The sequence below is a fragment of the Adelges cooleyi genome, unplaced genomic scaffold (assembly GCF_023614345.1).
Source record: "Adelges cooleyi isolate 19-005CV unplaced genomic scaffold, UGA_ACOO_1.1 ACOO_flye_CR_arks_rails_tigmint_CR_PRNA_1, whole genome shotgun sequence".
In the NCBI taxonomy this organism is placed as follows: domain Eukaryota; kingdom Metazoa; phylum Arthropoda; class Insecta; order Hemiptera; family Adelgidae; genus Adelges; species Adelges cooleyi.
This window is the reverse complement of record NW_026095751.1, coordinates 6489462-6504156: the sequence shown is the minus strand read 5'-3', so window position 1 is coordinate 6504156 and position 14695 is coordinate 6489462. Positions and strand designations below refer to the sequence as shown.

The 14695-nt window shown below is 30.9% G+C and overlaps 4 protein-coding genes across 4 annotated transcripts; all 4 read right to left on the bottom strand.

Moving 5' to 3' along the window:
- Positions 1 to 9692: 9692 nt before the first annotated feature.
- On the bottom strand, positions 9693 to 13849 carry LOC126833145 (phosphomevalonate kinase). Its single transcript, XM_050564302.1, has 4 exons — positions 13670 to 13849; positions 10198 to 10406; positions 9973 to 10119; positions 9693 to 9912 (listed from the first exon to the last, which is right to left on the bottom strand). The coding sequence occupies exons 1-4, from the start codon at positions 13768 to 13770 to the stop codon at positions 9782 to 9784; spliced, it is 588 nt and encodes a 195-aa protein (XP_050420259.1). The 5' UTR covers positions 13771 to 13849; the 3' UTR covers positions 9693 to 9781.
- LOC126833165 (phosphopantothenoylcysteine decarboxylase) lies at positions 10476 to 11111 on the bottom strand. The gene has a single exon (XM_050564312.1). It carries the CDS (start codon positions 11109 to 11111, stop codon positions 10548 to 10550), a length of 564 nt encoding a protein of 187 aa, XP_050420269.1. The 3' UTR covers positions 10476 to 10547.
- LOC126833175 (cytochrome c oxidase assembly protein COX19) lies at positions 11114 to 11466 on the bottom strand. The gene has a single exon (XM_050564324.1). It carries the CDS (start codon positions 11369 to 11371, stop codon positions 11114 to 11116), a length of 258 nt encoding a protein of 85 aa, XP_050420281.1. The 5' UTR covers positions 11372 to 11466.
- Positions 12399 to 13263, bottom strand: LOC126833154 (39S ribosomal protein L21, mitochondrial). The gene has a single exon (XM_050564308.1). The coding sequence runs from the start codon at positions 13096 to 13098 to the stop codon at positions 12520 to 12522; it is 579 nt and encodes a 192-aa protein (XP_050420265.1). The 5' UTR covers positions 13099 to 13263; the 3' UTR covers positions 12399 to 12519.
- Positions 13850 to 14695: the final 846 nt, after the last annotated feature.

Below are 14695 nucleotides of genomic sequence, written 5' to 3'. Positions count from 1 at the left end.
CTTCGAATATACAATTACTACGATTAGACGGTTAGCCCGAATTTAACATACCCGACATCGTAAAGTAATTAAAGAATCATACAACAGTTAACCCGATATTGTGATACCACGAAAGTATTTTACTTCGACTATACATGATAAGAATACTTGACCACCGGGCATAATGAATTTAATATGTTATATTACATTATATTAAATTCATTAATTACGTTTTATAGTATATTCTTTATAATCAATTGCACATTTTAATATACAATATTTTTTTTAATTATTGGGTAAAACCCTTTGGCAACAAAGGCCATTGTAAGGGTTTTATTAAAATAGTTGATATACATAATTGAATGCAGTAGACTATACATTTAAAATAGAAAAGTTAGACAAATAAGATAAGAATTTTATAAACTATTTTTTTAATAAATAATTATGTAAATCTGATTGTAATATAATATAATTTAGAAGGTAGGTGATTGCTTCAAATTGAGGCCCAAGGGTTTCAGATAGATTTTCGAATATATTATTGTTAATTCGTTGTGACTGGTCTTATAAACAATTATTTTTAGGTTTTAGAGTCACTTAAAATGGACAATAACTTACAATATTATAAAATAATTGTAACAATATAAAAGTTAGTTTTTAATTACGATTAATATGTGAAAACAAATTGGTATTATAAAAAAGTAATAATATTGAACCAGTGTTTCAATTTTAAATCAACTGTATGTGTAGAGTATAGATCTTTTTCAAACCGCTGTGTGTGGTGATAACGATACATTTCATATTTTTTGTTGAAAAATTTGTTGACGTATATATCTACTGTTTATTTTCAATTAAATAACTTACTGACTTATTTTATATATATGTAAATTATTTGTTTTAGGCCAATACTATAGTGAAATCATAACCGACGCGTGTCCGTTTAGAAGATTGATTGCTACTTCTATCTACTCTGTCTTTAATTAATACAATAAGTAGTTATTATTGTTACCATTGGTTACAGACTGTTATCCTATGCCGTCACCGATTAATTTGCCTGTGGCCAACAGAAAACTTACACCATAAAAGTTCATTTTTTGTTATTTATGAAGTATTTTTTAATAATTAGTGCCTATCTAATCTCTATACTCAACCCTAATTTAAATTGACAGTTTTTTTTTTCATTATACAGTGTCTTAACCGACTTCTCTTAACGCTTTAGTTTCTTAACGTGCACACACATACGATACTGATGTACAAATAATTAAGACATTAATTATTTCAAATTTTTTTGTTTAAGCTGTACAATTATGATCACTACATAGAATAAAAATTATTTTAGTTTTTTTATATATTTTTTTTTTAATGATATATTATTTCACGTTAAATTGGCATTATTTGAATATATTTTAATTATTTCATTTAATAGGATGATTTACCTATATAAATATGTATGATCACTATCGAGTACTATCACTAACCGTTTGGGGTTTTTAAAATTGTTTTTTGACTTAATTTGTGGTTTTAATATTTTAACTTTGGAAAATTCAGACATTGTAGGTAAGCTATGTGGAAATCAACAATTCAAGCTAAGAAAAATCTAATAATTGTCATTAAAGTTGAAAATATAGTTTGTATTCTTTGAAATTGACAAACATATAACTTTATTTTTTTAAATCATGTATCTGATTTCACTTTCCAGATAATTTTTTTTTAGGAAGTATTATTGTAAATTATTTAGTAGAAAAACATTTATTTACCTATCTAAAAATAACATAATACATGGATTAATTTAAAAAAAGTTTATTGTTGTTAAAATAATAATAATATATATATATATATAAATATAATGAAAAATATTTTTTTAAATAATAATAATAGTATATTTGATGCACTGAATAAAAATTGTTCAGATCTAAAAACAATCGATTTTTAGTTTTATACACTTTTGTGTGCTTAAAATTTATATACATTATTGACATAAAATATCTATGTGTTCATTCCGCTCTTATAAGAAATAACTATATTACATGATCTAATTTATTTTAATCACATTATATATAGCAACATCTTATGCTATTGTAATCATTCCAGTTTTTACTCCCTGGCTTTATAATACTTATTTAACCAACGAGTAAATGCATTTTTACACAGTCTTATTATAAAAAATTATAGGTATGTTTTTTAAAAGCATCAGCAAAAGTCCCTATATCATCTTTTTAAATTCTTAAAACAGTTGTCTTTAGATTATTTTAGCGTTCAACATTTTGTGTTCTTAGACCGTTTTTATGAGTAGTAATCAAAAATCAAAAAAATTGTCTGAACATTTATTTTTACTAACTATTTAATGTTAATTTTTTATATTATATGTATGTATATATATTTTTTTTTTTGAGCTGCTGTTGATATAGCTTGAACTAAATTAGATACTTATTAATATTGACTATTTTGGTTTTTTTTGTGGTGTGATTTCAGACATAGGGCATAATTAAAACATAAAAATAAAATATTAATTTCAAATCATTTTATTGCATTTTAACATTTTGAAGCATGGTGGTATAAGTAATATACCACTTTTTCAAAAAATAGCCTACTCTCGCACAGTGGTATATATTTATTACCACCTTCATAATCATGTTCAGAGAAAATCGGAGAAAAAAATGCTGTGCTTCAAAGGGTTAAAATTTATATTGAAAATCAACATTTAATTTACTATTTTATTATTTATAGAAGTATAATATAAGTATTCGCTCCACCCTAAAAAAGTATAGTAAATCTATAGATTTTGCTATATTTTTTTAAATTGATACTACATAATGAAAAATAAAATTATTTTAAAATTTTTGATTATTATCATTTAGTAGGATGAATTGTTGGTTAGCCATCTAAAAATATATCAACATATGGATTTATACCTTTCATGGTTTACTTAAAAAAGTATTAATGTATATATCAATTTATCTATTATGTATAAAATATGTCTGGATAAGTATCAAATAATTTAGGTATTTTATGCACTGAATATTATTATTATTATTATCATTTTGTACTCTGGCCGTTTTTATAATCACCGCCGGACACTCGAATAATCAAAAATATTTGCTACAAATTATTTCAGACATTTCATTCATGTTTTGTACTCTTGAGTTCCTAAGTAACCGTCACACAAACATATCATTCTTCCACACTTTTAAACTTCTAATAACCAACAAACGTCAGACCTTAAGTAACAAAGTACCTTTAGCATTAAAGATCCAGATCCAAAAACTAAAAGATTTGCATCGAGACATTTCATTTAACCTCTCTTTGGACATTTTTATAAGCTCTGCCAAATAGTCGATCAAAAATTAAAATAATGTATTTATCACTCTTCAATTCTTTCCCTTTTAAGTTTTAATATAAACTCTAGACATTTCATTCATGTGATTTACTCTTGAATTCTTAAACACTTATGAACTTCTGTTAAACCACCAGACCTTTAATATACATATTTAATGCATTATGCTGTTGGTTACATTCTAAACGTACAGTACGTCATTACCGAAAAATGGCATAGACGGTGATTTCTGAACAAATAAGAATTTTAATTCAACCAATATCTAGACATATAACGTATACGTTTGAAAAAGTTTTGTTGCACATAGGAACACCATATCAGACATATACAGACTGACCTCTAAACATTTCTTTCTATTTTTAACCATAGCTATTACCAAGCCCGTGAAGTAAACAACACCTCAAACAATTCAAATTAAAAAAAAAAAAAAAATTGTCCTTTAAGCAAGTAGCACACTCGCTTTAGTAGTAGGACGTTTCTGATCTGACAGATAGCTAGACTTGCACTACAGTTAACCGGTACTTAGCTTGCAAAACACTTTTTCGAAACTAAGTATGAACTATGATTACTAGATAAAGGTACGATGAATTATAACGGTATACTTTAAAACGTAGTGAGCTGACTCGACGCCGTGGCCGGGCACCCCCCTCGGAACTGCTGTGTACAGACATATAACATACTACGTTTAAACAAATTTTGTTTCACAAAGGTAAACCTTAACAGACATTTAGCTGACTGTCCTCTAGACATTTTTATCTGTTTTCAACTCATAAAATTAAGCGGGATGACGCCGGCCTATATTGATGACGTGGTCTATAATATAACAACTTTTACCAAAGACAATTTCCATTGTACACTTTTTCCCAATGGCCAGCTTCTTATCAAGCCTCTTTAACTTTTTAAAATTTTAATTTAAACTTAATTTTAAACCTGTTACCTCCTCATAGACTGTAGCCTACAAACCTAGGATATTTTTAGTTGGCGAAGCGAGTGAATGCCAAAACACTCGGAGACCTGCCGTCCTTATCAGTTTTCAATACGAATTCCGCCCGCTGATAAGGAACTGGACATTGTTAGTTCATAAAAATTGGTAAAAGTGGTAGCAACCCAAGTAAGCAACACCGGACACTTGATATTTATTAACCGTCTAACTTCTAGACTATTCTTTTCAATTCAAAATTTAAAAAAATTACAGATACATAGCTAGACTTACTCTACACTTAATCAGTACTTAGCTTGCAAATATTTGTCCATAACTAGGTATGAATTCTGATTACTAGATACAGCCTATAGGTACCATGAATTATAACGTCATTCCTTTAAGACGTATTGCGATGGCTCGACACCGTGGCCGGCGCAACCGGGCACCCCCATAGGAACCGCTGTGCACTGACTTCCACATACCGTGGCCGGCGCAGCCGGGCACCCCCCTCGGAATCTGTGACCTCCCCGAAAATACTTTGCAGCGAGAGGACGTGAGCGTGCCCGGCGTAGCCGGGTACAGTACCAGGAATCTGTGACCTAACCGCCCGACTCGGGGGCCTGGGGGCGGAGCTCCCAGCTAGAGCGAAGCTCTAGTAAAATAGATAAAGTAGTAAAATAGCGACTTGGTTTTTAAAGCCCTTGTGTCGGTAAACTTATTTCGAGTAAGTACATAATATTTTAGCTTAAGTGTTTCGACATCAGGGCAATTGCCCCGAGTTCCCTAACATATTAAACAATAACATCCGTATTAACACAGTACATATTTATTAGGTGATCATTAATTAAGTGTATTAGTATCACTAAGGTTTTCACGAGAAAGGTAATAAACAGGACAATTTTTCTACATAAACTTAAATAACTATTAATTTACAAAACTTAGTCGACGGCCAACCACATGAATGACGGCCACGGCGAGGATGGCTGAGACGGCGGTCAACAAAATGAATGCGACCACAGGGATGACAGCTTGAATAGATAGAGAGAAAAAACAACGTGATGGGTTCAAACACGGCGGCCGTAGACAACTAATAATTGTAGTGGTCTCCAACATGATAGTACGGCCGTTTTTCCACACCTGAAAGTCTGTAGATATGAGTTCAGTAGAGTCAAACAAGTTAAATATACCTGGGTTCAATATTAACAGAGAGAAAAAAAAAGGAGACTGACAAAGAAATATTATCAACGCGTTGCAGTATGTTGCTTTTTGTGGAAACTAATGAATGTGTTACCTCAGTGTATGGCCCTAAAGCCACACGGGGCTCGGCAGTTCACCGCCTCCGGACCGAACCGTCGATGGTATATGCAATATGGTACGGGCTCCCCTATGCCGTACTCCTGCACTCCTGCAAATCCACACGGCAGTATGCAGTTTACTGCATCCGCGCCGTGTCGCCTGTGGTACACACACGGTGGCTCCGGCTGTCCTGCCTCAGTTGGCCTGTAGCCGCACGGAGGACGACATCTGTGCGCCGCCGACCCGTATCTGTCGTGGTAGTAACACGCAGGTACTACCGGTGCAAGTTCTACCGGAGCGGGTTCTACCGGTGCAAGTTCTACCGGAGCGGGTTCTACAGGTTCAAGTTCTACCGATGCGGGTTCTACCGGTGCAGGGTTTACAGGTGCAAGTTGTACCGGTGCGGGTTCAGCCGATGTAAGTTCTACCGGTGCGGGTTCTACAGGTTCAAGTTCTACCGATGCGGGTTCTACCGGTGCAGGGTTTACAGGTGCAAGTTGTACCGGTGCGGGTTCAGCCGATGTAAGTTCTACCGGAGCGGGTTCTACAGGTTCAAGTTCTACCGATGCGGTTCTACCGTGCAGTTCTACGTGCGGGTTCAGCCGTTGCAAGTTCTACCGATGCGGGTTCTACCGGTGCGGATTCAGCCGGTGTAAGTTCAACCGGTGCAAGTTCTACCGGTGCCGCGTCCCACCATTTCTTTTTGGCCTTGAACACGAGAACAATTTTTATTTAAACTAATAACTATTGTGCTGACACTGACAAAACAGCGAGCCCTGGTCGAAGGTGTGTCATTGAACATGTCATCAAACAATATGTATGTTCATACGCATACCTTATAGAGCAGGTAACCGCCGCCAGTTACCGTTAGAACGGCGCCGCCGGCCCACAAAATCTTCTCCATAGAGCACATATTTCAGAATATTAGATATAATACTTGAAACGCAAAAACTGTATTTCCAACAAAAATGTCGTTTGCTCGTGAAAAGCTGAAAAACAACTGAAGTCTGAGACGGTTGTTATCGCAGCCGTTTCAGCATAGTAACACACATTTCAGCCAGCAACCAATGTACTCACGACTGGTAAGCACAGTAGTGGTAATTTATTCAATTCAATTGAATTCTAGTTATTAATAAAGTAAGTTACAACGTTAAAATAAAAATGTTGTTAACTTTATATTGGTAAATATCATCTGCTAGCGGTGCTTAATTAGACATACTTCCCAATGTTGGATTTTAATTTTTAATACATGTATGCATTTTTCGACAAATTTTCAAGGTTTTTTAGGAAGGCGATTTTTAATTTTCTCTTTTGAAGATCTCCAAAATTATTTTTTTTGAAAATTCAATGATAGTTTATTTGAGTTTATTTTAGGCATAACATTTTAAATCAAAAATGGGCTTCCTAAGAAACCCAGACAATTTGTCAACAAATCCACACATACTTTAAAAATCCAACATTGAGAAGTATGTCTAATTAAGCACCGCTAAAACGCATGAAACTAGTTGTGCTCCGACCCCCTTAAGGGGTAGATTTACTAAATTCTCACAATGTATAGGGAAACACTTTATCAATGGGTTGGCCTTTTTTAATTTCTTTGATATTTATACTTAATATTTTTTTATAAAAAACATGCTGCGGTCCCCTTAATGTTATTTTAACTTTGAATTACATCTTGCTGAACAATTTTAAACTTGTTTTTACTCAGATTATATTATTTATAGTTTTATATAAATTATTTGTTGGGTCATGTCAGTGTAAATGGAATTTAAGGTCCATATAATGTTTATCAATGTAAATGTCCTATAAAATAGCGAAATCATAACATTAAGATTTTTTGATAAGTCATGTCGATGTAACAGGAATTCGAGGTAAATGTAATTCGAAGCAATAATTAAAAATGGAACTTTGATGTAACTGTAAATCGTGGCATAAAAAATAAAAGCGAAAACATATTTTCGTTGTAAATGTATTCGTGTCAATTGTCGTCGTAGCAATTGTCATTCGTAACAAAAATGTCGGAGTAACATAACATCGTAGCACGCAACATTCGTGGTAACTGTGTTATCCCTATTGATCCATCACTTAAAACGTAGACATGGAAATTGAAGGAGTAAAATATTACATACATTAGCGCGCGACTTTTTAAATTTTGGTAATTTAATAATAATAACATATTTCTGTTTTTGATTATACAATGATAATGTGTACTATATTAAATACATATTATTATGGTTTATTTAATTTCCAATAATAAAGAGAGAAAATGTCACAATTTTGTATTATTCTTGATACTGATATAAAAGTTTACTTCTGCTATTCCCGCATTTTTTAAGATAAACATCATTATTTTACATTTTGAATTTTTTTCTGTTGCTTATTATATCATAACTCGTACAATATATTTTTCATTAGGAACACAATTTTCTTTGGATAAATTAAAAGCTGTTGTTTTGTATTCTTTTTAAATGTTAAATACATTGAATAATAATGTAGTATAGGTAGTTCTTAAAAACTAATGTATGTTAGCAAATGAGCAATAAAATGTAGGCCAAACAGCCAAAACAAAACTAAACAAAATTTTCAACACAACAAAAATTACAATCATGCTTATTATTTATAGCCGCCCAAAATACATGTCGGTGGCACTCTCCTGTAAACGTCCGTCTGTTACGAGGGGAGTATTTTCGCGTGATATTAGTTGTCTTTTGATTTTACATTGTTTTTATAAACATTATATCTTTTTGTGTGTTTACTCATTTCAGTTGCTTTTCTTTTACTTAATTTTAAAAGTGTTACCTTTTTCTCTTACTTTAAAAGTTAATAAAAACCAAGTATCCTTCAACAAATAAGTGTAGGTACGATAATAAATATCGTAGGAAGCCAAAGTACGGTTCTTTGCTAGTGTTAGTACTTGCGTTTAGGCTATTAACCCGTTTATTATAGTAATATAGCTTAACAATATAATTGTACCGAGGCATTACTATTTATAATCAGAGGCCTGATGTTGGGATAAAGCACCTGAGGCAGGACCAATCCGGAAGATGCGACTAGAGCTCTGCCACCTTTCCACACCACTTATTAAAGGCACCTTAGTTGTCAAGTAAAAGGTATTAAGCAATTTTATTTACAGTGTGTGTGTGTGTGTGTTTTTTTAACATTTCGTGTACGAAAGAGCGTATATGACAATAATACGGCTATATTATATAAATTAAAATGAACAAGATGATATCATTTTAATAAAGAGTACAAAAGCCCTAAATAATAATACTTTATAACTTGGGAAATTTCACCAAATAGGAACATTTTATTTTATTTGTATATATTTTTACAAAATGTCATATATTGATAACCATTTGCCTCGTTAAATATATTTTATAATATTTACATTATATTATATAGGTGGCAATACACTAAAAATATGAAATCTAGTACTTTTATAATTAAGAAAAGTTGTACGAATAACTATAGCATTGTTAATATAACTCAACAGCTGTATCATAATATTCAAACAATAATATAAAAGTGCGAGATATTTGCTGGTTATGTTGTGTTGAACTATTATATAAAGTGTTTTGGACTAAAAGATTAATATAATCATTAAATCTAAATATATTTTTAACTGTTTCGTTTCTTTCATTCAGAAAATTATCAATTTTGTCTATTTTCATTTTGAAGTTTTCAGAAAAATATTGATTAATAGATATAAAAAAATGTAATCATAGATCTAAAACAGGTTAACGCATAAATAGGTTAGACTACTATAACTCAAAAGAAACTAATTTAGTTTTATTCTACACAAGTAACCGAGTGTACCTATTCATACTTTTTGAGAGTTGGCTAATTTTACTTCAATAATTTTTAAGTCATCAATGTTTTAGGATTTTAATTTTAAAACTGATTATTTCAACTAAAAGTGAGTTTTAACTTTTAGGGGTTAAACCGTTTTGGTTTGTGCACTTCAATTATATTTTACTTTCTACTATATTTTGTATTAGTTGTGTACCAGAATTGGAAAATACATTTTGAATAATACAAAATAAGCCCTTTTTCAATACTGATACACATATAACACTTGAAAATATAAATAAATTCTTATTTTAAATCAAGAATGTATATTATTAATAAACAAAAATAACATACTTAAAAAAAAAAAATGAATAAATATATATAAATTTAACTTGTGATTATCAAAAATAGACGAGTTTAGCAAATGGAATTAACATTTTTGTAAAGGATTATCTAGATGAATTTTAAATTCTTTGGGCATAATTTACAATTTCATCAACACAACAGCGACAGTCATCATCTTTATCATTTTGTATTATCCAATTCCAGTCAGTTACTTGATCTAAATCACATTCTGACGAAATGTCATCTACGCCTGCAATAAAATGAAGATGTGGTTATTTTAATAAAAATATAAGTATTCAAAATATTATACCTAGTGAATAATTCCACCCTCTTTTCTTTCTTGTACATTCTTTTGCCTCGATTCTGATCGTTTTTACATTACTAAAGTTTGATTTAAACCAAGCAATGTCTGTCTTTCTTCTGGCATCACTTATAACCCAAATATCTTTGGTGTGGTCTGTAAAATTGTCATTATTATAAAAAACTACTACTAGTAGTTGTGGTAGAAAGTATAGGAAATATCCATAATACTAACTTGGATCATACATTTCAACTGCCAAGCGGCAGAAGTAACTTGGATCTTTGGAACGGATTTCATCACTCCAATCAATCATGGCTTTTCTATATTGTTCCTTCATTTGACCATCACTGAGTAGTTCATCAAACTGTAGGGATTTAGCTTGGGCCCAATGTTTTTTTATAGGACCCGAGAGACGTATTATAACACATTTCTCCAAACCTATTCTGCAATTATTGTTTATTAAATTGATTTATAAAAGTATCAATTAATTGAAATAAAATAATCATACAAGATTCAAACATTCTGAATATCTTTATTACAAAAAAATTAACTATGTATCATGAAAACTTATACTATAAATAATTTTAAAAATTGCTTAAGTTTAATTCTTTTAAAATTTGTGTAACAATAGTTTCTACTTCAGCCATTGCACCAACACCATGATCGCCACACATCAACGTTTTGACAATTGGAGGAATTTGACAATATCCCCATGAGACTAGTTTATCGACTTGAACTTTGGTTATAGGATGATTCCACATTTGAGTATTCATAGCCGGACAAAATAAAACTGGTTTTGAAACATTCCAAGCTCTAACTATGCATGTAAGTAAGTTGTCACATATACCTGAGTTAATTTTAGCCATGGTATTAGCACTTAACGGAGCAAGTACAAGTAAATCAGCATTTTTGGAGAGTTCAATATGCAATACTGGGTCTCCTCTTCCATTCCAAGTGTTCCACTCATCTTGGTCGGTAAATACATCAATTTGGTAATCTTTTTTTATTTTCTCTATATCTATAAAATGTTTACTTTGTTCTGAGACGACTAAAGTTGTACGTATATTTTTTTTTGTTAGTTCAGAAATAATAGCTGGAATTTTGATTGCAGCAACGCTAGCGCTACAAGCAATAAGTACATGAGGCATAGTTATTCAGGTTTATTATCGACATCTGATAATCCAAGTTTAGACCACTCTTCTTTGGCCATCAAATCATGATGCATGCGGCAGTCCAAGTAGTCTTTAGCTTGAATGCGACACTTGGAGTTATCTCCGTTATTGACACTCAGACAAAACATGTACTTATAAGCCGTTTTTTTGCATTGACCTTCGTGATCCAATGGAAAACTGCCTTTTTCTGGTGGCGTAGGTTGGAATGATTTTTGACCAAAAGTTGCTGAAGACATTGATATTTAAATTATATTAAGTATATACTACAACTCAATTTTTAAGACGCCAGAAATCTGTCCACATAGTTTAAAAAGAAATTGACATTTGACAAGACAAAAATGAATTATTGATAAACTACCGGTGTTATCATTTTGGACACAACAAAATATGTTGACAATACCATTAACCACGGTTTAATACCTGAAACAATACACTGGTGGCTATTTTTTTTATTTTAAAACTATACTTTTTTTCTGATATTTGTTCTTTTAACAATACAGTTAAAACTTATAATTATATTATAATTTATAGTTACTAGAGCTCGCATATTAATGACAACAAATGTAGTAAAATACGCATTTTGAAATGTCAAAATATGCTTTTATTAAATTCGCTAAATAAATTTAACCCAATTTTTATAAAGCCAACTTAACATAATAAACATAACATTTTATAAAAGTCATAACGGGTTGATTATTTAACAAAGTATTTTACGTATCAGAAGAAAATTGAATGACAATTATTTTGATGATGTTTTCAAATTTAAAAGAACAAGGAAGATTATTTTAGACATTTTGTAAAATATTTTATAACCAGAATGTCAATAAGCACAATTATTAAAAAAATAAAACATTTGTAATAATTATACTAATAGATATTATGCTATCTAAAAATAATCATTATAAACAAATATATGCTCAAAAAAGTAAAATATATAAATACATGTAGTATAAGTTTGTTGATTTGAAATCTAGTCTTTGTGAACTAAAATAATATCGTATTAAGGTATAATTCTGATTTCACTAAAAAAGTATCCAAACTGCTAAGTTATAAACATCCGAGCTTTACTTATTACATAATGTTATAAGTGTAAAGTAATAACAATATAGGTAACAGCCTTTGAGGTCGGCACAAAGCTTGTAATTTTTGCATTTTAAAAAACTTTGTTTTTAATAATCCATTTAAGTATACCTACAGTTAACCATTATTAGGAAACGTTTTACTTGGATAATACAAATTATACCATAATATTAAATACACAACTTTAACAAACATTAATATTTTATTATACTTATTAATTAAGACTTAACAAGTTAAATAATATGAAAACTACATTTAAATACAAGTTATAAATCGTTAACAGACTCTAATGCTTATTAACTCATTACATTGAGCGTCTGCCCATCGATTGTACGTCCTTTCTATCGCCAATTGCTTGTGTTATATTTACACTATTTATTCGAAGAATAGTGATTTCTTTTCGGATAAAGTTAATTCTCATATATTGCTTGCGCTTCAAACGTTTGAAATTTGTTCGGGTATGTGATAGATCCTTGTCGACAACTGTAGCAGTAACATTGACCGAGTCTGGGTCTAAGGTGGGTGTACCGATCAGCGTAAAATCCACACCTCCAGCAAGTAATACTTTTTGGAGTTTGATACGATCGCCGACATTTGGTGGCCAATAACCATCTATCAACACTAGATCATTATCGGTAACTTTAAACTGTTTACCACAAATATGTACTACAGCGAATAAACGATTAGCCTTTTTAACGGCTTCATTTACATTTTTTATTATTTCGGTAGTAAATTTTGTTTCTCCTGCTTTATCTTCAACGACATATTCTTGGCTTACTAGAGCAGCATAAGTACGAACCGTTGGTTTTGGAATGGACAATTGCCCAAGTGACACGGTTTGAATGGTTTTGCTTACCAATCTCAATGCTTTGTTATAAAACATATTTATTTTTTACCGTTAATACATTCGGTAAGGTTCAAAAAGAAATAAAATACGTTTTTAAATAATAACACACTTCTTAAATTACTTGAATAAATTGTACAATATAAAATAATGTATTAACTCTTCATGTTTGAACAGTATCGCACAATTCTGTATTGTACTCCCATTATCATTTTAACAAAAATATGGAAGTTATAACATAACCTAACAATAAATGAGATAAAAGTTATAACTTTTTTTTCACTGAAATTTAAGTCTTAAGCAGATAATTAATTGTGTTTGACTTTATTTTAATGTTGAATACAACTTTTATTCAAATGCTTAAAATTAATTTTTTTTACGACAATCGTATGCGAGAACCGAATTTAAAACCGATACAACGAAATAACAATATAGTCAAATGGATACACTGATGTTAAACACAGATGCGGCTGGCTAAAATACGGATTGATAATATTTTGTTATCGTGATTCTTTCCACCACAATAATTTATCAAATTCATGCAATACGTTTTGGCACTTAATAATTATTTAATCGTACGGAAAGAATAAATGTGTAAATCAAAAATTACCTATTGTAAATCGTGTCCGTTATGTAATCTTTTCCAGATTTCCGTTTACCGCTGAATAGAAATATAATTTTTGGTCTTCCTTGTACTTCTCCGGCTGCCATGTTTCGCGAGACACTGAATTGTGATATTATTGTGGTGATGATAACAAGCGGGCCCGACCATTAAGATTTGAATATGTAATTGGAATCTCGCACAATTCAAGTTCGGTTCACTGCCCTTGCCTCGAACGGCTTTGCTGTTAAAACATACAGAACCTATAAACGGTGCCATTACACAATAATAGGAATAAAATTATTTTTTTGTTACCTACCTATACGGTATAATATTATAGTGTACGTTTGTTGGTTTACCTACTTATCACTTTTTATGAGAACGGAACGTTTACGCGACGACAGGGACAGTCAAAATTTAGTTTGACTTTAATTGAAGAGCACCCAAAAAGTTGCATTGGCCATGTCAAGGTCATCGCTAGATTTCATCTTGATTAAGAAATCAAAAATTCCAATTTTTACAGGCCCACCAAAAAAAAAATGAGATACAAATTTTACCGTCTTTTTTATGGGTATATTTAATATTACCGAAAAACTTGTGTTAATTTAAGGATGACTAGTATTTTTTTTTTGTTAGGGGAACGGAAAGCGTCAATTGTTTTACAAATGAAGACTATAACGCGAATGCCGAGTTCACTGTCTGAAGTGTCTATCGAACTGATTTCAACAAATTTTGACATGGATATGTCTTTTAACTCAGGGTTAATAAGAAAATCTGTACATGTAAAATTGTGTTGTATATAGAAGGTTATTTCCTAAGTTTTTTTTTTTCTATAAAATGTTTTTATTTTTTTCTTACAACTTTTGTGTTCCATAACTAGGAGGTTAATGATTAATCAGTCATTGATTTGTTCCGTCATGGTTTTATACAATGTAATCTTATGTTTCACAAACATTTAGGTTAGGTTAGGATCCTAAACTTTAAACTAAAATAATTTTAAGAATAATTATCCAAAACTGGTTGTCGACTAGTCAA